The sequence below is a fragment of the Clavispora lusitaniae genome (assembly GCF_014636115.1).
Source record: "Clavispora lusitaniae strain FDAARGOS_655 chromosome Unknown tig00000078_pilon, whole genome shotgun sequence".
NCBI lineage: Eukaryota > Fungi > Ascomycota > Pichiomycetes > Serinales > Metschnikowiaceae > Clavispora > Clavispora lusitaniae.
In genome coordinates this window covers 1,664,524-1,687,400 of record NW_027093977.1, presented here as the reverse complement: position 1 = coordinate 1,687,400, position 22,877 = coordinate 1,664,524, and the positions used below count along the sequence as shown (strand labels likewise).

Genomic DNA, 22,877 nt, shown 5'->3' with positions numbered 1-22,877 from the left:
TCTGGATGTATGGGCCGGATGTGCCACTTGGCAGAATCATTCACTGGCTGATTTATTAATTAGAAGAAGCAGAATTGTTCAGCCGTATTTGGACGTGCTGGTGTGCAGGAGGTGATTTGGCCCAGCATTTCTGACGAGATGACGTGGAAAATAAATTGAGAAACATTAAATGAGGTATGCTACATGCCTGCCCACGTGAATTTTCATTCATGCTGTAGGATAACTGGTGGAACCAGAAGCGAGCCTCCTGACGTGGTCGAACCAGAAGCGAGCCTCCTGACATGGTCGCCCACAGTGAAGACCCTTTATTTTTTTTTTTTTCTTTTTTTTTTTTTTCCGTGATTTTTCCAACAGCTCCATATAACGCGTCAAATTGCTTGTCATTGTGCGGTTGAATTCTTCAGGCGCAATTAAAAGGAGGCGCGGTGTACAGAGCGAAGGCTTTTTTGCGATGTACAGGGCGACGGCTTAAGCGCCCCGCACACAATTTTCCGCGAGATTATGCACGCGGCCGACCAAAAATTCGGCCAGCCTATTTCGCTCAAATAGGTAAAGTAGCCGTCGCATCGAAGTCTGCTTGTTTATACTGTTTTGCTCATGGAAAATCTGTGCGATCCATTTACACCGGGCGAAGCCTGGTGTTGTAATCGCCTCAACTTGTATTTGCATCGCCTGAATTTTGATTTTTTTGCTCATTCTCGCCTGGATTGGCGCCAGTAATTGACTTGGTCTATCAGCGATGAGCAGACATGTACTCGTGTAAACGTTCATGACAAGTCAAAGCGATAGAGATTAATCAGAGTTTCAGAACGGACTCTAGCTTTATAAGAAGATGCGAGTGATAAGTGTTCTAGTAATCTGCTGATGCTGTCTGTCTTGCAGTCTCTTTTATTAATGGTATACATCTCTACTTTAAAGGACTGACTTCTCTACGTTAATGGGCATGGTGTTCCACTAGCAGAACTGTTGCCGCAGTAGAAACATGAAATCTGAATTGCTCAAATAGTGTCAGAAACACTTAAAATTTTTTTGATTGCACTGCTTTTTGCATTCCAGAAAACACTAATATCTTCATACCTCAGTCCTGTGCGCAAGACTATAGGAATAAATTAACCGCGAAACCAGGCCAAATAGTTCAATCAGATAACTCCTCTAGCCATCAAGACAGCCCAACATGATCAATCTTGACAAATTACCTATCTACAGGCTTGACTGATATATCAATGTTAGAGCATTCAACAGTCTACAAATCTACACCAACACAGCCAGCTATAAGACCGAACAAGTAACAGGCTTTATAAATATTCAACAGAAAGTCCAATCAGCCTATACGATTTCTGTGTCTTTTCGGATACAGGTTCCGCGGACTACCTTTTCATACCGAAAAGTCTTGATGAAGGTATTGGCTCATCGATTTTCACAATACGGCATTTCATTGCCAAAATATCGCAAATAATAGAAAATTTACTTTACCTGAGGTGCGGTCTTAAATATTGATGTCAGCTCGATTCTTACATGCCTGTTTCTGCCCCTCCGCAAAACTGGAGTAGTTTTCCGCACCCGTACCTCCCATGTCGGGGTATCTATTGATTACCCAGTTTTATTTTTCCCCGGCTGTGAGTGGCTGACTATATGCATTCCACCCCACACTGGCTTATCGGCCTATTCTCGGTGACTAACGAATTCTTGTTTCTTTCCATTCAACATGCTTTCTTACGACGAGGTCGGAAAACACAACCAGAAATCAGACTGCTGGGTCATTGTCCATGGAAAAGTCTATGACGTCACTTCTTTTCTTGATCAGCACCCAGGCGGATCTGCCATCATCTTGAAATACGCTGGTAAAGATGCCACCAAGGCCTTTGACCCGATCCATCCGAGCGACACCTTGACCAAATACTTGCCTCAAGAGTTCCACCTTGGACCGGTCGATCCAAACACAAAACGGAAAAAGGCCAAAGGATCTGCAAATGCAAAAGAATCTACTAGTAAAACAGAATCGGTAAAAGCCAATGTGCCTTTACCTGAAAACGGTTCTGTTGTTGATGCGTATGACGTGGAATATGATGAGCAGGAAAATAAGTTGCCAATTCCAGTTTCAGCTGCAGCCGAAGATGCAACTCCACAAGGCGAATTTGAAAACGATGATGATGACGACGACGACCCTCCATCTGAAGAGGAATTGCAGAGACGGAAGATGGTTTCTTTGAAGCCTGACCTTGGCCAAATCTACAACTTGCATGACTTTGAGTTTGTGGCGCGTGAAACAATGGAAAGAACAGCATGGGCCTATTACTCTTCTGGTGCAGACGACGAAATTGCTTTACGGAATAATCATTTGGCTTATCAGAAGGTGTTCTTCAAGCCAAAAGTCCTTGTTGATGTTTCGCTGATTGACTTGTCCACGACAATGTTGGGGACGGCCACCTCTGTCCCATTTTACATCACCGCTACTGCTTTAGGAAAGTTGGGCCATCCAGACGGAGAAAAAGTTCTCACAAGAGCCGCTGCCAGGCAAGATGTGATTCAGATGATTCCTACCTTGGCCTCATGCTCGTTTGATGAGATTGTGGACCAGGCAGACGGGAAGCAAACCCAGTGGTTCCAGCTCTATGTCAATTCAGACAGACAAGTGACTGAAGATTTGGTGCGCCATGCGGAGAAACGCGGAGTGAAGGGTCTCTTCATCACTGTGGATGCACCACAATTGGGCAGAAGAGAAAAGGACATGAGACTGAAAAACGTCGAGGATTTGAGTCACGTTCAAGGCGACGGAGAAGACGTGGACCGCAGTCATGGTGCCGCACGGGCCATTTCTTCCTTCATCGACACATCGCTCAACTGGGATGATCTCAAGTGGTTCCGCTCCATTACCAAGATGCCCATTGTTCTCAAGGGTGTGCAGTCTGTGGAAGATACATTGAAAGCGATAGACTTCGGAGTCGATGGAGTTGTGCTCTCTAACCACGGTGGTCGGCAGCTTGACTCGGTGAAAGCGCCTATTGAGATTTTGGCTGAGCTTAACCCAATCTTGAAGAAGCGTGGATTGCTTGGAAAGTTGGAAATCTTCATTGACGGCGGTGTCAGAAGAGGAAGTGACGTGCTAAAGGCAATTGCCCTTGGTGCAAAAGGTGTCGGAATCGGCAGGCCGTTCTTGTACGCCATGTCCACTTACGGCGATGACGGCGTGTTCAAAGCTGTGCAAGTGTTGAAAGACGAGATGGTGATGAACATGAGATTACTCGGTGCCCCATCCATTGCCCACTTGGACGATTCGTATGTGGACACTGCGGATCTCCATCGCCAGTTACCGGAAGACAAATTGTTCTCTAATGTTTACCAGCCTCTTGAAAACCCGGCATTCAAGCTGAAATTATGATTTAGATAGCCGAGTTTTTCTTAGACCATATGTTTGTAACAGACAGAGAATGCTTGTGCAATTGTTTAGTAATTGATCATTCGACAGAAAATGCGGATCGACGGATCAAAGTTGTATTATTTCCCATTGCATGGGCAAGTCCCAGATCTTTAAACTGATTCTAGTAATTTCTAGGTGAAAACAAACTACGGGCGCACTAAAAGATTTGGACTACTCACTTTTATTACACGGGCTCTTCGAATAGTGCTCATCTCACAAAACAATTAAAAGACCTTGGGAATTCCTTGTACATCTTCCACCTGGAAGCTTTTCTTTTAGCTCAGAACCGTCTGTTCTGAATCACCTGCGGATAGGACATCAACTACTGACCCTATGAATGTCGAAATATTTTGACTCACCATCCATATTGTCCATCAAATTATTGCTACACTACATTATACTGTTTGGGGAAATGTCACGTGCTCGTCTCGCTCGTTGATCCAGACCCCAAACTCTCAAACGACAAAAGACGGCATAGCGTTACATATGCGTTTTATTCCTGTACATAGCCGTATTTTGTTCAAATGGCCATAGCGCGTTTTTCAATCCACAGCGTCCCTTGTAGTTCCCGGCAACTTTCCCATCGCTTCTACAGTAACACATCTGTGCCCTCGCACACTTCTACGCGTCTTAATTATTTTTGTGGAACGTTTTAACTTCCAGCAGCAAGAGAATAGAAAAAGGCCCGGCTTTTGGCTGTCCTGTGCACGTGACAAGAGCGCGCGGTGTCCAACTTTTGAATGGTGAAAATCAATTCTGTTAATGTACACATACACGGTTCTTTTCTCGTTGTGATCTGGTTATAATTTGCTCCAAACTCCTTCACTTTTGTCCTGCTTTGGTTCTTTGACTAAGCCTGACAACTCGCGATATTTGGCGCGTCTTTTGGAATCCTTCCTCACAAACTAGTGTGACCGGTTCGAGAGATCAGCGTATTATTTAAAATCAACGGGGTTTCTTCACGCACAACTCAATCCCGTTTGAGATAATTCTGTTCGAGTTCATTCACGTATACCCATTTGCCTGAGTGCTAATATATCACGATGGGACACCCATATGATGCTGGAACGTATGTATCAATCTTTTTTTTCTTTTTTTCCTTTTTTGATCCCGCGTACTAACCATTAGCCGTTGTTGGTATCCCGACCAGAGTGTCGGCTGGATCGCAGTCGCTGTCAAGTCCAATACTGAGAAAGATGGGAAACATGTTTTGGAGCTCGTATCGGAGTCGGATGAGTCTGAAGTTTTCACCGTAGAAGTCAAGAACTTGGAAGAAGACAATACGGAATTGCCGCCTTTGAGGAATCCACCCATTTTGGAAGCCGCAGAAGATTTGACGTCGTTGTCTTACTTGAATGAGCCTGCAGTTTTGCATGCCATCAAGTTGCGTTACTCCCAGTTAAACATCTACACTTACTCGGGTATCGTTTTGATCGCCACCAACCCTTTCCAAAAAGTGGACCAACTTTATTCTCAGGATATCATTCAAGCTTACGCAGGAAAACGAAGAGGCGAGTTGGATCCCCATCTTTTTGCAATCGCTGAAGATGCATACCGCTGTATGAAAATGGACGGACAGAACCAAACCATTGTTGTCAGTGGTGAGTCGGGTGCTGGAAAAACAGTGAGTGCAAAGTATATCATGAGATACTTTGCTTCAGTCGAAGAAGACTCCGATTCCGTTAACAAATTGGGTAAGGATCACAAGGCTGAAATGTCGGATGTCGAAAGACAGATCTTGGCAACAAACCCCATCACCGAAGCATTCGGTAATGCTAAGACGATCAGAAACGACAATTCTTCAAGATTCGGTAAGTACTTGGAGATCTTGTTCGACAAAGAGACTTCCATCATCGGTGCTAGAGTGAGAACGTATTTGTTGGAAAGATCCAGATTAGTCTTTCAACCCACCAACGAAAGAAACTATCACATTTTCTACCAATTATTGGCTGGAATGCCCGAAGATCAAAAATCAGCGCTTGGCCTCACCACGGCGGAAGACTACCAATACACTAATCAAGGTAACGCCATTACGATTCCAGGAGTTGATGATGCACAAGATTTTGCTCTCACAAATGAATCTTTGGCCTTGATTGGTATTGATGAGTCTATGCAAGGTCAGATATACAAGATCTTAGCCGCATTGTTGCACATCGGCAACATTGAGATCGCTGCGACGAGGAATGATGCCCATTTATCCTCTGATGAACCAAACTTGGTTAAAGCATGCGATTTGTTGGGAATTGACTCGGTTGCATTTGCCAAGTGGTGTGTCAAGAAACAAATCACAACAAGATCTGAAAAGATCATCAGTAATTTGAATCATAAACTGGCGTTGGTGGCAAGAGACTCTTTTGCGAAATACATCTATTCTGCACTTTTTGATTGGTTGGTTGATTACATCAATACCGATTTGTGTCCTCCCGAAGTTGCTGCGAAAGCAAAGTCGTTTATCGGAGTTTTGGACATCTACGGTTTTGAGCATTTCGAAAAGAACTCGTTCGAACAATTCTGTATCAACTATGCCAACGAAAAGTTGCAACAAGAATTCAACCAACATGTTTTTAAGTTGGAGCAAGAGGAATATGTTCGGGAAGAAATTGAATGGTCCTTCATTGATTTCGCTGACAACCAACCATGCATTAACTTAATTGAAAACAGGCTAGGCATATTGTCTCTTTTGGATGAAGAATCTAGATTACCAGCTGGTAGCGATCAATCGTGGATAGAAAAGATGTATCAGACGCTTGACAAACCGCCCACGAATAAAGTCTTCAAGAAGCCAAGATTTGGTCAAACAAAATTCATTGTCAGCCATTACGCGCTTGATGTCACATACGACATCGATGGTTTTATTGAAAAGAACCGTGACACTGTTGGCGAGGGCCACTTGGAAGTGTTGAAGAAAACCGAAAATGAGATGTTGCAAAGCGTCTTATCTATCATTGAAAAGAATGCATCTGCGGTTGAATCATCATCCGCTGTTTCGGGAAAGAAGTCAATTGCTTCGAAAAAACCTACGTTAGGGTCAATGTTCAAAAACTCTTTAATTGAGCTTATGAAGACTATTAACTCTACGAATGCGCATTACATTAGATGTATAAAGCCAAACGAACAAAAGAAGGCTTGGGAGTTTGACTCGATGATGGTGTTGTCTCAATTGAGAGCTTGTGGTGTTTTGGAGACTATCAGGATCTCTTGTGCTGGTTTCCCATCTCGTTGGACTTATGCGGAATTTGCAGACCGTTATCATATTTTGGTCCCAAGTGACGAATGGATCCAGGTCATGAGTGGTGAAACTTCAGAAGAAGAGATTTCAGGTCTATGTAAAAACATCCTTGATCGAAACATTGAGGACAAACAAAAGTACCAATTAGGTAACACCAAGATTTTCTTCAAAGCTGGAATGTTGGCGCACTTTGAAAAATTGCGCTCCGATAAGCTTCACCAATCTGCTGTTATGCTTCAAAAGAACTTGAGAAGAGTTTATTACCGCAAAAAATACTTGGAAACCCGAGAATCACACATCAGACTACAAGCCTTATTGCGTGGCTATATTACCAGATCTGCTATCCAAAGAGAGAAGGAAAGTTATGCAGCAACAAAGGTCCAGACCGCCATCAGGGGCTACTTGGCTAGACGCCAATTTATTGATACCCGTAACTCCATTCTTACTTTGCAAAGAGCTATCAAAGGCTTTCAAGCAAGAAAAAGCTTCAACGAGTTACGTTTGCAGAAATCGGCTATCGTTTTGCAGAAGTCTTATAGAGGCTTGGTTGTGAGACGTGATTTCCAGAATCAGAAGAAATCTGCTGTTGTCATTCAATCGTGGATTAGAAGAAAGCTCGCCCGTCAGGAATTGAATAACTTAAGGGTTGAAGCAAAGTCTGTAAACCACTTGAAGGAAGTCTCTTATAAGCTTGAGAACAAGGTTATTGAGCTTACACAATCTTTAACAGGTAAAATTCAAGATAATAAGAGATTGATGGCGGAAATTGCTGGACTCAAAGAGTTATTGTCTCAATCTAGTTCTGCAGCTGAAACTCTCAAAACTAGAGAAGCTGAGTTCAGTCAGCAGCTCAACACTAACAACTCGGAGCATCACAAGGAGATTGAGTTGTTGAACAAGGAATTGGACTCTATGAAGAGTGAGTATCAAGCGGCTGAAGCCCGTATTGAGCAATTGACCAAGGAGCAAGCAGAGTTGAGACAAGAAGTTCAAAAGAATATTGAAGAACTCAATAAGGCTAAGGATGATCTCGTGAAGCGAGACACGATCGAAGTCGACTTGAAGACTCATATTGAACAACTCAAATCTGAGATTCAAAATTTGCAAACTCAACAAAAGAGCATTCAAAATGCTAAACTCAGAAGTGTTAGCAGCAAGCGCCACAGTAGTGCTGCTGGTTGGGGTAATTCTTCCAACTTCGAACAACAACAAAGACCTGTGTCAGTTATTGCGGTATCCAATGATGAGTTTACAGATGTTGATGATATTAATGATGAACTTTTCAGGTTATTGAGAGACTCGAGACAATTACACAGAGAGATTGTTGACGGCTTATTAAAGGGCTTGAAGATTCCACCTGCTGGCGTGGCAACAGATTTGACCAGAAAAGAAGTTTTGTTCCCTGCTAGAATCATCATCATTATCTTGTCGGATATGTGGAGACTTGGTTTGACCAAAGAAAGTGAAGAGTTTTTAGGAGAGGTCTTGTCTGCCATCCAACAGATTGTTTCTACATTGAAGGATGATGATATCATTCCTAATGGTGCATTCTGGTTGTCCAATACGCATGAATTGTACTCTTTCGTCTCTTATGCCCAACAAACAATCATCGCCAACGACAGTTTGTCCCATGACATGAGCCAACAAGAATTTGACGAATACTTGAAGCTAGTTGCAGTGGTCAAGGAAGATTTCGAATCACTTTCCTACAACATCTATAACATGTGGATGAAGAAGATGGAGAAGGATTTAGAAAAGAAGGCTGTTTCTGCTGTCGTTATTTCGCAATCCCTTCCTGGGTTCATGGCCCCAGAAAGCTCTCCGTTCTTGGCAAAGGTATTTTCACCTGGTGTTCAGTACAAGATGGACGATATTTTGTCATTTTTCAATTCTGTTTATTGGTCGATGAAGTCATACTTCATCGAGAGTGAAGTTATGAATGAAGTGATCGTGGAGTTGTTGAGATTTGTTGACGCCTTGTGTTTCAACGACTTAATCATGAGAAGAAATTTCTTGTCCTGGAAGCGTGGTTTGCAACTTAATTATAATGTCACCAGACTTGAAGAATGGTGCAAGGGTCATGACATACAAGAGGGATCAGCGTACTTGAACCATTTGCTTCAAGCTGCCAAGTTACTACAGTTGCGCAAAAACACCACTGAGGATATTGATATCATCTATGAGATTTGCTTTGCTTTGAAGCCCATTCAAATCCAAAAGTTGATCTCGCAGTACTACGTGGCAGAGTACGAGACACCTATTGCACCTGATGTTTTGCAAGTTGTTGCGGATAAGGTGAAGGAGACCGACGGTTCGAACGACGACTTGTTTGAAATTGTTGCTACTGATGGCCATTTCAATGACCCTTTCAGAAATGTCAGCTTAAGACCTTTTTCACGCGTTGAAGCATACGTTCCTGCTTGGTTGAGCTTGCCAATAATAAGAAAGATTGTTGAGTTGGTTGCAAAGAATGCATCTGCTCAAGAAGCTAGGATGACGGAGACCGAAGATGCTGAAGAGCTTGGCAACGGCAATGGTGTTTCCGTTGAAGCCTAATTGGTATTCTGTACTCAGTCTTTATATGTGTTAATACATACTCTATTTGATAATACCAACGTACAGATAGAATCACTACAAAATGTCCTTTGTCACTGATAAGTCGTAGATGTTTTGTCTATTTGTTTGCTTGTTTTGCCGCTTCTTCCACTGTTTTGGTCTTCATTTGCAAGGCATGTAATCCTTTCGTTTTGAATTCATCATCTAGAAGCTGATAAATGATGCGGTGTCTGGCGGGCATGTTTTTTCCAACAAAACTGTCACTTACAATCTCCAAACGGAAATGTGACTCTTTCACATTCGAAGCTGTTTGCATGGCCTGGTGATGGCTATGTTTATGGGAGTCATTAGCCACTTTTAAGAAAGTTGGAGATAATGCGGTTGTGACTTTTTCAATTATGGACTCTTCAATGGGACCTGTGATTTCCGACGACCTTATTATCACTGGAGAGCTAGAGGAAGACGACATTCTTTTGATACCCTGACTTGTAGCCCTGCCGAAAATCCGAAGCATGGAAGTTGATACACCCAAGTACAGATTTCTCAGGTAGAATACGCAGGATTGTCTTACACATTCGACGAATGAAATGTGACTACAGATATCAAGAATGAACTGAAACAGACGTCTCGGTCAATTGAACTACTATGATTACTGTCGTATTGCACTATTAGGTTAACCTATAAAAGGATTCGCATTGCATTCACTGGGTAAACGGTGGCGTAAACTCTTTCGAAGCTTCTGGCCTCGTTGATAAGGTTTATCTTGTTCTGAATTTCTGTTTCTGTCCTCTCTGCTCTAACTTTGTTTGTCTTTTGCTCTTTCCTTGTGTTGGTGCTGCCTCTTGTGCAACGGGGGTTGTTGCAGATCTGTTTCCAAAGAATGACTTGGCCAAGGACAAAACCTTGTATGCGATAAAGCCTGGAACAGCTAAGAACAACATCCATACCTTGTTGGAGCCAAAGAGGAGCATCAACACATCACAGATCCACGTAATGTAAATGCAATCAAACATATACTCGAACAAGCCCGGACCCTTGATATCGTTCCCGCTGCGAACGAGCCTAGAAACGCCAGAGCCAGCCTCCTTAGCATAGACGGGACGGCCACTTTTCTCTATTATAAACTGGCAGACAAAGGAAGGGATCGAAAAGAAAAAGTACTTCCATTTACTTGACGGACGGTGGAGCACATACAATCCAAGTAAGCAAGCGAAGTTTATGGCCAAGGAGATCAGATGCAACTCTTTTAGAGTCTGTGCATTGGAAGCGGCTGTCTTTTTGCTGCTCAGTGATGCCATGGTGGAAGAAAGAACAGTTGGTGTGTTGTTTCGACGTCTTGTATGGATTACAATCGCGCGACATGGCAAGGCTAATCGAAGATCGAGCTACGTTTACGTCATGAACACAGTTGAATGTGAAATATACTGACACATACATAAGAGCAGTTGCTTCTGTCTCAGATTTGGTTTTAAGAGAATAATTTTTGTGTCTATTCTGTCTTCTTTTGCACACCTCTTGTGGGCACTTTGATTGGGGAAATGTACTTCGCAACAAATTGCTTGAACGTCGTTTGGTAGAAGACCAGAAGTTGTGGAGGCAACATTGGATTCGAAAGAAAACCAGCTGCTTTTGCGTCAAGCTGCTGCACAACTAACTTCATGGTTTGGTTCTCATTGTATCTCAACTTGACGAAAACAATAACTGCCACGATGCTGAACATATGAACAGCCGCGAAGACTTGATCTCTGAAGAGATTGATAACAAGGCGAGGAATCTGCCAAAGAATGTTCACGACCATCATTACTTCACTCGTTGCTGCAAGGTAAAGACTTTGCTGGGTGAAGTTCGTCGTTAAGTAGGTAATTCTCGAACTGATCGCTGCTTGAGTTGCGATAGGGATAGGCAACGATTCCAATAAATGTGACTGCAAGTATGTGGCCACATGGAAGAACAGGAATATGATGTAAGAGTACGGAGTACCAGCCAAAGTCCCGATTTTGAATGACACCAACCAGAGGATGAACGCGAACAAGAAATACTGGACATTCTCATCTCTCAAGAGCTGTGATCTAGAACCAGCACTTGAGGAAAAGTGGACTTGCTTGATAACAATTCCGTACGAAATCAATTGGAAGAAAAACGTGTACCTGTAGTACGACAACGCTTTCGCTGGACTAAAGAGTCCAAAAATAAAAGACCCTGCAAAGTTGACCAAGCTAAGCACATGAGCTAAAAACCAGTAGAGTTGAGGCGTTTTGCTCAAGGACTTCACTGTCACAATTAAAGATTTGGGACGTTGCGTTGTTTTCGGTGGCATTGGTAGGTGGCGTCTGAAAACACTATCAGTTATCTAAGTCGTATCTCTTTAAAAACTTCAATGCAGGTGGACTGTGTATAATTTTAGTACATTCGAACACACTTCGATAGACTTCGATCAGTGACTTGTCATGTTGACTGGAAACAAGCGATGCTTCCGCCATTAAATTGACTAGAGACAAAAAAAAAAAAAGCTAAACAAAATTAGAAGAGCAGATTTAACGAGGAAGTAAAGTAAAAATCAAGCCTATGCAAATATGCTTAGAAGGCTAAAACCCACACTTTAGCTGTCTTTTGACTCCCGCTGGTCTCTAGCGAGGACCATGTAGCCGATCTCGAAATTCTGGGGCATTTATTTTTTGTGTGACTTTTGCTGTACCGAGAGGTACTAGTCACCATATTTGTAACTCCGCGCAATTCGGGTGCTCTCACGAAAAACTAACAAGTTGCTCCTCAACGTTTAAGTCCAAACCAATATGGACTTCTGTTTCTTTTTAATTGGATGTATGTAACGTTGTGTTTCATGTTCACACCCATTTCTTTCGTCATTTGACTAACGCATAGTTAAGGAATTCAACAAGCCTTTACCTGAAGGAGGTAACATTGCCTGTTACTGTGGTAGGTGCCACAACCAGTCAGCATACGCTGTGAGAACAATTAGTTGTGTCACCTTATTCTTCATTCCAGTGTTGCCTTATTACTTTTCCAAGCGCTTGAAGTGTGGCATATGTAACGCTTCCGGAGACTTAGATAGCGAAGGCCTTCTGAGATTAAGGCAAGGTCAACCTATCGCTATAGGTGGTTGATTGGGGTTTGGATTCAATTGTCTATGAGGGGGTAGGTGTGCTGTTACATTTAGTGTTTAAAAATGGATGATGTTTTTAGATTGAGCCACGAACAATATGTAATGGTCCTATAAACCTTTAAGGTCCTCATAGAAGATAGGATCATAATCTCGCAATCAGGTGTCCTTTCAACATACTTGACTCTAGCAGTTGGCTCTTTTCCGTACTTCTTCTCCATGTATGTTTGCGTCTTTGATGATCTCTTTCTCGTCCATGGTCAAAAGACTTCTTTCTTTAACTACAACCTTCCCGTTGATAACAACAGTATCAACGTCAGCACCTGTCGCAATGTAGACAACCATTGACACTGGATCACGCATCGGCTGTGCGTAAAGCTTATCTGTTAAATTGATGGTAATAAAGTCAGCTTTTTTACCGACTTCCAAAGAGCCAATTTCGTGGTCTTTACCCAAAGCCTTGGCCGCTATGATAGTGGACATCTGGATGACTTTTTTGGCAGGAACTAGTAACGGATCACCGTGAAGTGCCTTAGGGAGGATAGAGGCCAACTTCATCTCTTGCAAAAGATCCATGACATTGTTGCAAGGGCAGCCATCACATCCAAGACCGACCGGAATGTCAGCTTCCAAAAGTTCCTTCACACGAGCAATCCCGCTTCCAAGTTTGGCGTTTGAGGTGGGGCAGTGAGCTACAGAAGCTCCAGTATCCTTCAATATTGCAATGTCAGTGTCATCCAAGTGCACCATATGGGCAAGAACCGTGCGTGGTGCAAGTAAACCAAGGTCTTTACAATAAGACATGGGTGAATGACCTTTTGAAGCAAAGAACTCCCGGTCGGCTTTAACTTCAGCGCAATGCATTGTCACGCCAATGTCGTTTTCCCTGGCAATCTTCACCATTTCACGATACAATTCTTCGGAAACACCGCCTGGTGTCCTGGCGCCGAACCAAACTTCAACTCTTCCATCTCCTGTACCATTGTACTTGTTGAAACAGTTCACTGCGTTTGATAAGGACCTTTCATCCTCTACGAGACCAGGATGCATTGTGATTCCCTCCTGGGTGGCATAACGTGGCTGATCCATTACCACCTTTCCCAAACAACCTCTAATTCCAGATTCAGTCACCGCTTTAACTGCACCTTCGAAGCCATATCTCTCGGCAAATAGAGATTCTACGAACGTGGTAGTTCCCGACTTCAACATTTCTGCAATGGTTAAACGAGAAGCAACGTATCCGTCTTCTTCCGTGAAGCAGCCTTGCATTCTCCAAATACGGTCACAGAGCCACTCTATCAAGGCTAAATCGTCCGCTGCTGTCCTCAAAAGAGATTGGGCCAAGTGGACATGCAAGGAGATAAGACCAGGCATCACAATTTGGCCCTTCAAGTCACATTGAGCCTCCTCTGGAAAGTCCAGAACAACCTGATCCACTGGACCAATGGCAACAATTCTGTCCTCTTTGACAGCTATGGCACCATTTTCGATGACATCAAATTTCTCATTCACTGTGATGATGTTTGCGTTGACGTAGATCATTACTTCTAGATTGCCCAGCAAATGTGGAAAACAACATCAGTTTATATAGCCATCTCCGATAACGCGGGTATTTTGATCAGATATGCGAATTCGGAATTGTCCGAAGGGTAAGTTGCTGGTGTTTAGTGTTGCAGCATCAGCAATCTAAAGGGGATTTCTCCGTTCTCTTCGTTCTTGTTTACACTTATTCGACGTCCAGCGACTCAATTGAATCCCTATTCGGTCTTCCAGAACAAAATAATTCCCTAAAGCACATCATTTCACTGAAGCAATCTAGTTCTCGCAGAGATAAGAAAGTGTCCCAAAAGTGATCTAATAGTGTCCCAAAAACGAGGCTAATAATGTCCCAAAAACGATTTTAAAATTGTCGGAGAAATGAAACTAAAAGTGTCCCAAAAGCAAAAGAAAATTATAAATAGTCAATCCCGATCATTCTAATGCCGTTAATTTTGGCTACCGAAATTACTTGCAAGGCATTCGGAGATGTACTTTTTTTGCACACAGAATCTTTCTGTTGATTCGTGCAATGTACTTAACAAACAATTCCAAGCGGGGTAAACAGGAATCAGAATAATTTACACTAGAAACCAAAACTTCAACAACGAAAGCTAGACATGGAGAATAGAAAAATGTTCCCTGTATTTAATCTGTCTCTGACTATAAAAGAGCTGCTTCAAATCTCAGAGAATTCTGGTTCTAACGATAACGGTGAATCTACTCTTGACGGTTTAAGAACGTTGAAAGTTAGTTTGCAGTTTTATGCACTCGAATGAAATGAATCTGATGATTGATTAGTTGAATTAAAAGCTAAGACACTGTATGTATGAGATACATAGACAGCCAGATAAATCTTGATACTATATACTCTCTAGAAATTGATAAGCTTCATTGTGGCATAGCCAATAGTCACAATGATGCAATACGCAATGACGGAACTAGGAACTCCTCTAGTAATGAAGGTTCCAACAGTAAGGTACGGCTTTCCAAATTCGTCCGTCATGCAGATAGCCGTAACGTTTGGAAATCCAGAAGTTGGCAATCCCATTGCAGCAGAGCACAATAATGCGCTTGCCATTATAAGCAACCTTGGATGAGGGTCATCCATTTTGTTACCAATCTCTGCGACTAAGGGAACAACAATCAAGGCCGCCACAGTGTGACTGACAAAAGTTGCCATAATCAAAATGAGGAGACCAAATGTTAACGTTACACCAAAGAGTGAAAAGTCTTCCACCTCGCGTTGGATTTGGATGGCAATAGTTGAAAGCAATCCGGAAGAAGCTACAGCCTTTCCTAAAGCAGTTCCTCCCATCGCTAAAACAACAATGTTCCATGGGTAATTATTGAAATCTTCTGTTGTCAACAACCCTGTTCCAAAAAACAAAATGAGAGGTATCAAAGCAATGATACCCATCTCACCGAAGACTCCTTCCAAGCGTGAGGCGAAACACCACAACAAAATTGTTGACATAGACACACCAACTATGAACCACTGAATCTTTGTGAACTTGTCATTACCAGTTCTGAAGGGCACGAGTTGTGTTTTCTTGGAATTACAATCAAACGTGATAAGCAAAAACACCCAAATTAATAGTAAGGAAAGGATACAGACAGGGAGTGCAATCACGAACCACTGTCCCCATGATGGAGCGGGATCCATTGAACCGATCGCGATCATATTCTGAGGTGATGCAATTGGGGACGCCATGCCACCGACGTTAGATGCGAGAGCAATTCCAAGGATCAAGGCATTAATGAACTTGGATCCCTTCGGTAAAGTACGAAGTAATGGTTGAATGAGGGAAAAACAAAGAACCGGCGCTGCAACATTGGAAACCCACATGGATGCAAATAATGCAATGCTCATAATCGTCAACAAAACCACAGGTGGCCGTGTGCCTGCCTTGGCAAGGATCCACGTGGATATGACTTTAGCAATGTTGTACTTCGTTAACGAAGCAGCCAATGTGAAGCCACCAAGAAGAAGTAAAATCACAGAGTTCCACATAGTTGAGAGGATAAACTTGGAAGACTCTACTGAGTCCATAGGTGTGCCGTCAACGTTTTTGAGGACTCCAAGCATCACGATCATCATTGGAATCAAAAGGGAGGTCACAAAGAGTGGAATTGTTTCCGTAGCCCATAACAAAGAGGCACACACAAGCAACGCAAAACAATTCTTTTGAGCAATATCATCAAAAGGAGAAAAGTTAAGTAAAAGAAGCGTAACTCCCACAATTAAGCATAGCTTAACAATTGTTGGGTTCTGGAATGAGATATTAAAAGAAGAAATGGAAGAATTAGCCTTCTCGTTTGATGATGGTCCCTCAGATGCCTTAGAATTGGCAGCTTGAGATTTCCTCTCCATACCTATCATGTCTCTCCACACAGTGTTTCTTTCCCAGACGACATGATCCCTCAAATGAATAGAAAGTTCTGCTTTGGCAGCTTCTAAATCATTCCCATGGTTGCAAATAATGGCATAGATTTCAATTAGTGAGTTAATTTTTTCGTCTAGTTTTTCCATAGTAGATTTTTTGAACACATAAGTTCTTTCGGGTAATTGAGACAAGTATTCATCTTTCAAGTTCGTATCTAACAGTTTGTCGAATTTCTTTAATGCTTTCTTAAAACCGGTTTGGTTTAATTCAACATAGCTTTTGAGCTCCGAAATGGTGGTGTACATATTGATGATTCTCTTTCTCAAAAGAACCCGAGTTTCGGAAAGAAGAATGAGCTGTGGAGGAAGTCTAACAGAAGACTCAAGTTGATCCCACGCTTGTGATTTTTGGCTTCTTAAAGGATATTCACTCGACTTAGTTTTCCTCAAGGCATCACTATTCAGCTCTGTATTGTGTACGTTGTCGCCTTCCTCGTAATCATCATCCTGAGTGTATTCGGTTTCTGGATCAGTAACAAAAGTGGTGAGCTCTCCAGAAGCATCAGACGCCCTTTTGCGCCGTGGGGCAGTTGAGTTCAGCTTATAGTGGCGCAAATCGAATCCAAGCAAATCTCGTTGTTCATTGTTACCAACGTTTTCGACATCATTCTCGAAGACATCAATATCCCTCATAAGATCATCTATGTCCTGAAAAACAAAAGCCTCTTGAGACTGGTAAAACTCATCTATCTTCTTCAACTCTGCATCCAATGCTGCAACAAAGACAACAGAAGGATCTTTTGAAGAAGATGATTCGTTGGAAATTAGATGTGATGATTCTAAATCATCTTTTTGACGTCTTAATGATTCTCTTTGTAATGAGTATATTAATTTCTTGAGCGTCGTATACGAAATATACTTTGATGACCACTCTGGAACGGCATTAAACTGCAACGAATGTGAGAACTTCATTATGCCCTCCGATTCTTTTTCTCAGCAAAGAGACAGAGATAAAGAGTACGTTGCTGATAGAGGACTGAGATCGACTTTCCCTATACTGGTTCGTGCACGTCAGTTCAATGATAATTTTTGAAGGCATCGAGGGAAACCTAACACCATTCGTTCAAAAAGATTTATTGCAATAAAGCTCTTGACTATGTATCCTGACGTTACAGGTAACTCATGTTCGACCTAGCTATTTCTACGGGTGTGAAAATACCTACGGGATCCACGAGACGAGCCGCCCCAAATTATTTGCATTCATTCATTTCTCCAAGATCTCTATGGCAACTTTCGGTTGTTTATTATGCCCAAATGGGACCAAATAATCATGTAGGAAATCGAAGTGTACCGCTGGAATAGACTGGCGAATGACGTGCGATAAGAAAAGGAGGCGCGCGGGTATGTACGGTGTTCGAAACACTTTTTCATGAGTATTCTTGAGGACTTACGTTTTCTTATAACACGAACCAACGTCGAAGACCTGCTAAATAGAGTCCCTTCCGTTTACCTTACAGCAAATTCCAAAAAACCTTTCCTCTTTAGTTCAACTGATAGATACATTTTATACCTGTCAATTGCCGTTCTTGGAACCTTGTTCTACATTCTCTATCCATCACTTCCGACTGCAAAAAACAAAAACATCATGTTCTCGAAAAGACCCGATAAACATACCACTGGCTTAATTAATTTGAGAAATGATTGTTTCGCCAACTCTTCGGTACAAGCCTATTCCGCCCTACCTGGTTTGACAGAGTACCTTAACAAATTTATCGGAACTTATCGGGATACAATTAAACAAATTGACTCCCTTGGTATTGATTTAGATACAGTTATCACATCGGATGACTTAGAAGTTGGCTCTCATTCAAGATTCAAATTCAAAGAAGAAGGTGATGGCCCGGCAAAGCCAAAAGACCACTTCAAGATTAACCTCCACATAGCATTGGCAAAAATTATGAAAAAGCTCCAAGCTACCCAATTAACATCAAGGACTATTTCTGTATGGACGTTTTTACATGAGTTGGAAAGGATTTATAGTGCAAAGATATCAAGGTCGCAACATGACGCCCATGAATTGACTCAACTCATCAACGAAACATTGGAGACTGAAAATCTTCTCTGTATAAGAATCTTGAAAAAAGTCAAAGATTCTTGCTCTTCCAACATAGCAATGTCAGAAGCATTGGCTCTGCTCGAATTTCCAGACTTTCCCTTCAACGGATTAACATTGTCGCAAATGAAATGTTTGAGCTGCTCTCACGTTTCGAAGCCAAACATCACTCCCTTTTTGATGTTAACACTTCATCCTCCTCAGGAAACAAGTACAGATTTGGAGACACTATTGGATGATAATGAGTCAGAAACTATAAATGGATATCAGTGTTTGAAATGTCGGTTACTCAGAATCGTGGAAAACGAGAAGGAGTACACATCTCGAGGTAATAAAAATCCTCCTAATGAGCAAGAGTTTATTAATAAACTCCAAGAATTGAATGAGAATGATGGCTTGTTTATTAATGAAGATTTGCCTACTGACTTGGAGAATTACGTCAAGGAATACAATAAGATGGGGTTGGATATTTCCAGTGTGACTTCAAATGTTTTCCGCAAAACGCAGATATTGAAGCCTCCAAAAGTTTTCGGAATTCACTTGTCTCGCTCGGCTTTCAATGGAGTGACAATTAGTAGAAATCCCTGCCGTGTGTCCTTCAATGATAAGCTATCTTTATCTATTGATGATGAACATTTAGCCACCTTGCAAAAGTTTCAAGAATATGCTTTGAACGGGGAATTATCCAAGTCATCCATGAAAGTGCTTACTACGGATGTAAATGATATGGAAGATGAAAACGTGCAAAGAGAAGACATTGATGAGCTCGGTGAAGATGATGAGAAAAGCGATTTAGATGATTCCACGAATACCGAAGATGAACTGACAGATCTGGATGATACTGATACAGGCACAGTTTACTCGGAGCTGACTGTTCCTCCTTCTTTGGATACAGCGGCTACAGCCCCACAATCTGATACAGTTGATGGAATGCCGTACACAAAAGACCAGACAATGAGCCTTTTAAGGCACTTTCACAATTTTAAGTTTCATGATAACAATGTTTACAAGTACAGGCTCAAGGCTGTTATACGGCATCAAGGCTCCCATACGCAAGGACATTATGAATGCTACAAACGAAAACCTCTCTTTGTTAAAGATAGCGAGGGAAGTATCATAAAACTTTCTCCTGAAATTGATGATGAATACATTCAAGAAGTTGAAGATATTTTAGCAAAGCCCGTTGAAGGTACGACTCTGAAACCTAGATCACTGTCATCTTCTAGTGATGCTCTGTGGTCCAGTGAAGAGTCTAACAAGGGCAACTTCCGACGTAAGTTATCCATGATGATTGGCCGTCGACCTTCAATAGTTCAAGCGGACCCGGAGGAAGCAAATGTGCACGAGATTATAGACTCTGGATTAACAACACCTGCAGAAGTTTTGGTAGATGGAGGAGACTACTTTCATTTAAATGCTCGGGATGTTAAAGAACAGCTCAACAATATGTCTGCTTCTGAGCATCAAACTTCTAGAGTGAAGATGAAGAAAATCCCTTCCATAATTAAATTTCCATTCTGGAGAATTGGAGATGCACAAGTATCCGAAGTTTCCCGTTCTGCTGTATTATTTGAAACTTCTAGTGTCTACATGCTCTATTACGAGCGTATAGATCGCAAACAAATCAAGCGCTAATAGTCACGTGCTTGCTCATTTTATGTCTAGTCTTCTCATTCTATAGCAGAATATGTTTCCAAGTCCGAATTCTTCTCAGCGTGTAAACTCGAGTAACAGTTCTTTGAAGATTCCCCAACGCTCAAGTGGCTCCCGTCGGAAAGTTGTTTTAGAACCGGGTTTTTCTCCCCTAGATTGGGCTAGTTTAACTTCCAAGACTCCCAAGCATCAATTACAGGGAGTCCAGCCAAATACGCCACCCCCACAATATGTCCGAGTACAGAAATCTGAACTAAAAAAGCATTCGAGCCAAGGGGACTGCTGGACGTCCATAAACGGGAAAGTATTCAATATTACACCCTATATCAATTTTCACCCAGGTGGTGTCGATGAAATAATGAAATGTGCTGGAAAGGATGGCACAATGTTATTTAACAAGTACCACAGTTGGGTAAACGCAGATCGATTATTAGAAAGTTGTATGGTCGGTATTTTGGATCCTTAGAAAATCTTTAATAATGTTCAGCTTCTCCGACAATAACTTTATCAAGTGTCTTATCATGACTCTCTGTAGGTATGCTTTCTTCCAACTGTTCCTGTAAGCTCAAACCTACTAAGTACGGAAGCTGACCGAATCTGGCTTCGTACGCATTCAAAAATTCGTCATAGTAACCAGCACCATGACCAAGCCTTTTTCCTGCCCTAGAAAACGCTAGGCCCGGGACAACAAGGAAGTCCAACCCACCTTGATCCATTACATCCTCTCCTGAGTCTGGTTCTCGGAGATTATACTTCCCTTTTGGTTGCAATGCTCTCACTTCGTCCATAGTTGAAACGCTTAGTAATTTCATATGTCTTGATCTGCGTGATTCTTCCACTTGATTTACACATTTGGGTAAATAGACTTTCTTGTCGTTTTCAAAGCAATGTTCTATAAGGGGCATCGTATCTACTTCAACCTGCGGCATGCTCATGTAGAGCCCAATTGAGCGTGCTTCCTGAAACTTTGGATTCTTCATAATGGTATCAAAAATATATCTGGATTGTGCCTTCACACTTTCTTCCTTAACATTGTTTAATTTTCCTTGAATATATGTTCTTAAACATTTCTTGGCCAATTTTTGGGACATTGCACGGTGTTACAAGATATGAGAACATAATTCAGTTCGCGATTTTTCACTCATTTGTCTTTTCGCACCAATAATCCATGATTCTAAAACATGAGCATTATTACTTTCATGGTGATTTGCAAGAGGAAGACGCAAACAGAGGAATACCGCTTGAAATCATTTACACCTGACGCTGCCAAATCTGTGCTAGCAAAACAGCAGCGTAAATAGTAACTCATTCTGAGTGTGTATAATCAGAATGAAAGAGGCCACCTAATAGAAATCTGCTAATAGTTTCAAAGAATAACGGTATTTACAAAAATGATCAATAAGATGTATTAAGCCAATTTAATTACCTTCTCGTCAAATCTAACTGACTTTCGTCTTTCCCCATTATAATCAAGAGGAACCTGCAATTCGAGCTCTTTTCCTTCCAATTCTTTGGATGCGCTGTCTAACATTGCTTTGACATCTGCTTTATCCTTCAACGACTTGGAACTACTGGATTTCCGTCTTTTTTGCAACTCGAAATCAGATTTGCATTTTTGACATTTGCAGATAAAACCCCAATTAACACGAAGCTCTCTTTGTCTCTGCTGAACCGTATGAGAAGGATTGACATATGTTGTTGTCAACTCCTCACCAGTCCTGATATCTCTTGCAGCAAATACCTTCAACTTTTCGTATTTCTTCGCGGATAAGACAACCTTAGTATTCGGATCACAATTGTGGTTCAAATGCGACTGTAATAGAAAGATACATGAATCCACATTATTGATATTATAAGTGCCCATCATGAACATGAACTCATCATACAGAAGGTTTTTCTCCTGACGACTACGCGGAAACACATCGCAGAATAACTCGTACCCCTTTTTCCACAATTGTTCTTGCTGTTCTTCGACGAATAATGCACCCCCTTGCATTGAATCAAAAGCACCAGCTGAAGAGTTCAATGCTTTGTATCTGATCCTCTGATCGACTCTAGCCATCGCTTTGAATTGATCGCCCTTGACGTTACTCTTATCAAGCAATATGTCTGCAAATATTAATGTAATTGCATACAATGCATTCCATTGTTCCTTTATAGCAAATTCAACCAAGGAATGAAAAGCCTCAGCATCGAATTGTTTAATGCTAGACCGTCCAACATGCTTTAATGCGGAATGCTGCGTTTGATTAACGCGTTTGCAATAAGAGGAGCACCAAGTTTCAGGACAAGAACTGCAATCTATGCCCCTCAAAACGGACAATCCAGCTTTTGATCTTGAAGCATCATTGGAGATTTTGCCACAAAAAGAGCACGCTTTACCATTTGTGATCAATTCAGCGTGAGCCAACAGAGGAATCAAGAAAAGTGGAGCCTCTTCCCAAATTAATTCGCCTTCCTTGATTTCCGTCTTAGCAAATAAACCTTTTCCACGCTTGGATGTCATCTGGAGTGTTAACTTGTCAGGAACCACAACATGAGGCGTTTTTAATGAAGTAATGTCTTTCGCGTACGTATATTGTTCAACGTTAGCAGTAGGCATGAGCCCGAATTTTTTTAGGAGCGCCCGTACTCTTTTCTCCGAGAGAGACCAATTAGGATGTTTTTCCTTGACGATACTGTGAAGTTTTGGCACGCCAAGGGATTCAGTCGATGGATCTTCCTTCCATATGGCAATTACAGCATCAACGACTTGCCTTTCATGGGGTGTGATTGGCTGTGGCGGTTCGGGACATTTATCATTGATTTCCACGACTTCAATGCGTTTCTCTAACTGATCTACGTTCTGGGACATATCTTGAACTTTTT

General features: G+C 41.9%; 11 protein-coding genes across 11 annotated transcripts; 4 read left to right on the top strand and 7 right to left on the bottom strand. All coding sequences in view use genetic code 12, as the record gives it.

Annotated features, from left to right (window-relative positions):
- Window positions 1-1,705: 1,705 nt before the first annotated feature.
- On the top strand, window positions 1,706-3,379 carry CYB2 (Cyb2p; the record flags this gene model as incomplete). Its single annotated transcript, XM_002615964.2, has 1 exon — window positions 1,706-3,379. The coding sequence occupies one exon, from the start codon at window positions 1,706-1,708 to the stop codon at window positions 3,377-3,379; it is 1,674 nt and encodes a 557-aa protein (XP_002616010.1).
- Window positions 3,380-4,461: 1,082 nt separating this feature from the next.
- On the top strand, window positions 4,462-9,203 carry MYO2 (myosin 2; the record flags this gene model as incomplete). The annotated part of the gene is made up of 2 exons (XM_002615965.2): window positions 4,462-4,487; window positions 4,547-9,203. 2 exons carry the CDS (start codon window positions 4,462-4,464, stop codon window positions 9,201-9,203), a joined length of 4,683 nt encoding a protein of 1,560 aa, XP_002616011.2.
- Window positions 9,204-9,321: 118 nt separating this feature from the next.
- On the bottom strand, window positions 9,322-9,717 carry FOB63_002954 (uncharacterized protein; the record flags this gene model as incomplete). The annotated part of the gene is made up of 1 exon (XM_002615966.2): window positions 9,322-9,717. The coding sequence occupies one exon, from the start codon at window positions 9,715-9,717 to the stop codon at window positions 9,322-9,324; it is 396 nt and encodes a 131-aa protein (XP_002616012.2).
- A 244-nt stretch (window positions 9,718-9,961) lies between these two features.
- Window positions 9,962-10,501, bottom strand: FOB63_002953 (uncharacterized protein; the record flags this gene model as incomplete). Its single annotated transcript, XM_002615967.2, has 1 exon — window positions 9,962-10,501. The coding sequence occupies one exon, from the start codon at window positions 10,499-10,501 to the stop codon at window positions 9,962-9,964; it is 540 nt and encodes a 179-aa protein (XP_002616013.1).
- A 191-nt stretch (window positions 10,502-10,692) lies between these two features.
- Window positions 10,693-11,520, bottom strand: FOB63_002952 (uncharacterized protein; the record flags this gene model as incomplete). Its single annotated transcript, XM_002615968.2, has 1 exon — window positions 10,693-11,520. One exon carries the CDS (start codon window positions 11,518-11,520, stop codon window positions 10,693-10,695), a length of 828 nt encoding a protein of 275 aa, XP_002616014.2.
- Window positions 11,521-12,507: 987 nt separating this feature from the next.
- On the bottom strand, window positions 12,508-13,863 carry FOB63_002951 (amidohydrolase; the record flags this gene model as incomplete). The annotated part of the gene is made up of 1 exon (XM_002615969.2): window positions 12,508-13,863. One exon carries the CDS (start codon window positions 13,861-13,863, stop codon window positions 12,508-12,510), a length of 1,356 nt encoding a protein of 451 aa, XP_002616015.1.
- Window positions 13,864-14,731: 868 nt separating this feature from the next.
- PHO91 (Pho91p) lies at window positions 14,732-17,215 on the bottom strand (the record flags this gene model as incomplete). The annotated part of the gene is made up of 1 exon (XM_002615970.2): window positions 14,732-17,215. The coding sequence occupies one exon, from the start codon at window positions 17,213-17,215 to the stop codon at window positions 14,732-14,734; it is 2,484 nt and encodes an 827-aa protein (XP_002616016.1).
- Window positions 17,216-17,672: 457 nt separating this feature from the next.
- FOB63_002949 (putative ubiquitin-specific protease) lies at window positions 17,673-19,991 on the top strand (the record flags this gene model as incomplete). The annotated part of the gene is made up of 1 exon (XM_002615971.2): window positions 17,673-19,991. One exon carries the CDS (start codon window positions 17,673-17,675, stop codon window positions 19,989-19,991), a length of 2,319 nt encoding a protein of 772 aa, XP_002616017.2.
- Window positions 19,992-20,043: 52 nt separating this feature from the next.
- On the top strand, window positions 20,044-20,475 carry FOB63_002948 (uncharacterized protein; the record flags this gene model as incomplete). The annotated part of the gene is made up of 1 exon (XM_002615972.2): window positions 20,044-20,475. The coding sequence occupies one exon, from the start codon at window positions 20,044-20,046 to the stop codon at window positions 20,473-20,475; it is 432 nt and encodes a 143-aa protein (XP_002616018.2).
- A 7-nt stretch (window positions 20,476-20,482) lies between these two features.
- FOB63_002947 (5-formyltetrahydrofolate cyclo-ligase) lies at window positions 20,483-21,100 on the bottom strand (the record flags this gene model as incomplete). The annotated part of the gene is made up of 1 exon (XM_002615973.2): window positions 20,483-21,100. The coding sequence occupies one exon, from the start codon at window positions 21,098-21,100 to the stop codon at window positions 20,483-20,485; it is 618 nt and encodes a 205-aa protein (XP_002616019.2).
- Window positions 21,101-21,417: 317 nt separating this feature from the next.
- FOB63_002946 (S-adenosylmethionine-dependent methyltransferase) lies at window positions 21,418-22,863 on the bottom strand (the record flags this gene model as incomplete). The annotated part of the gene is made up of 1 exon (XM_002615974.2): window positions 21,418-22,863. The coding sequence occupies one exon, from the start codon at window positions 22,861-22,863 to the stop codon at window positions 21,418-21,420; it is 1,446 nt and encodes a 481-aa protein (XP_002616020.2).
- Between the last annotated feature and the right edge of the window lie 14 nt (window positions 22,864-22,877).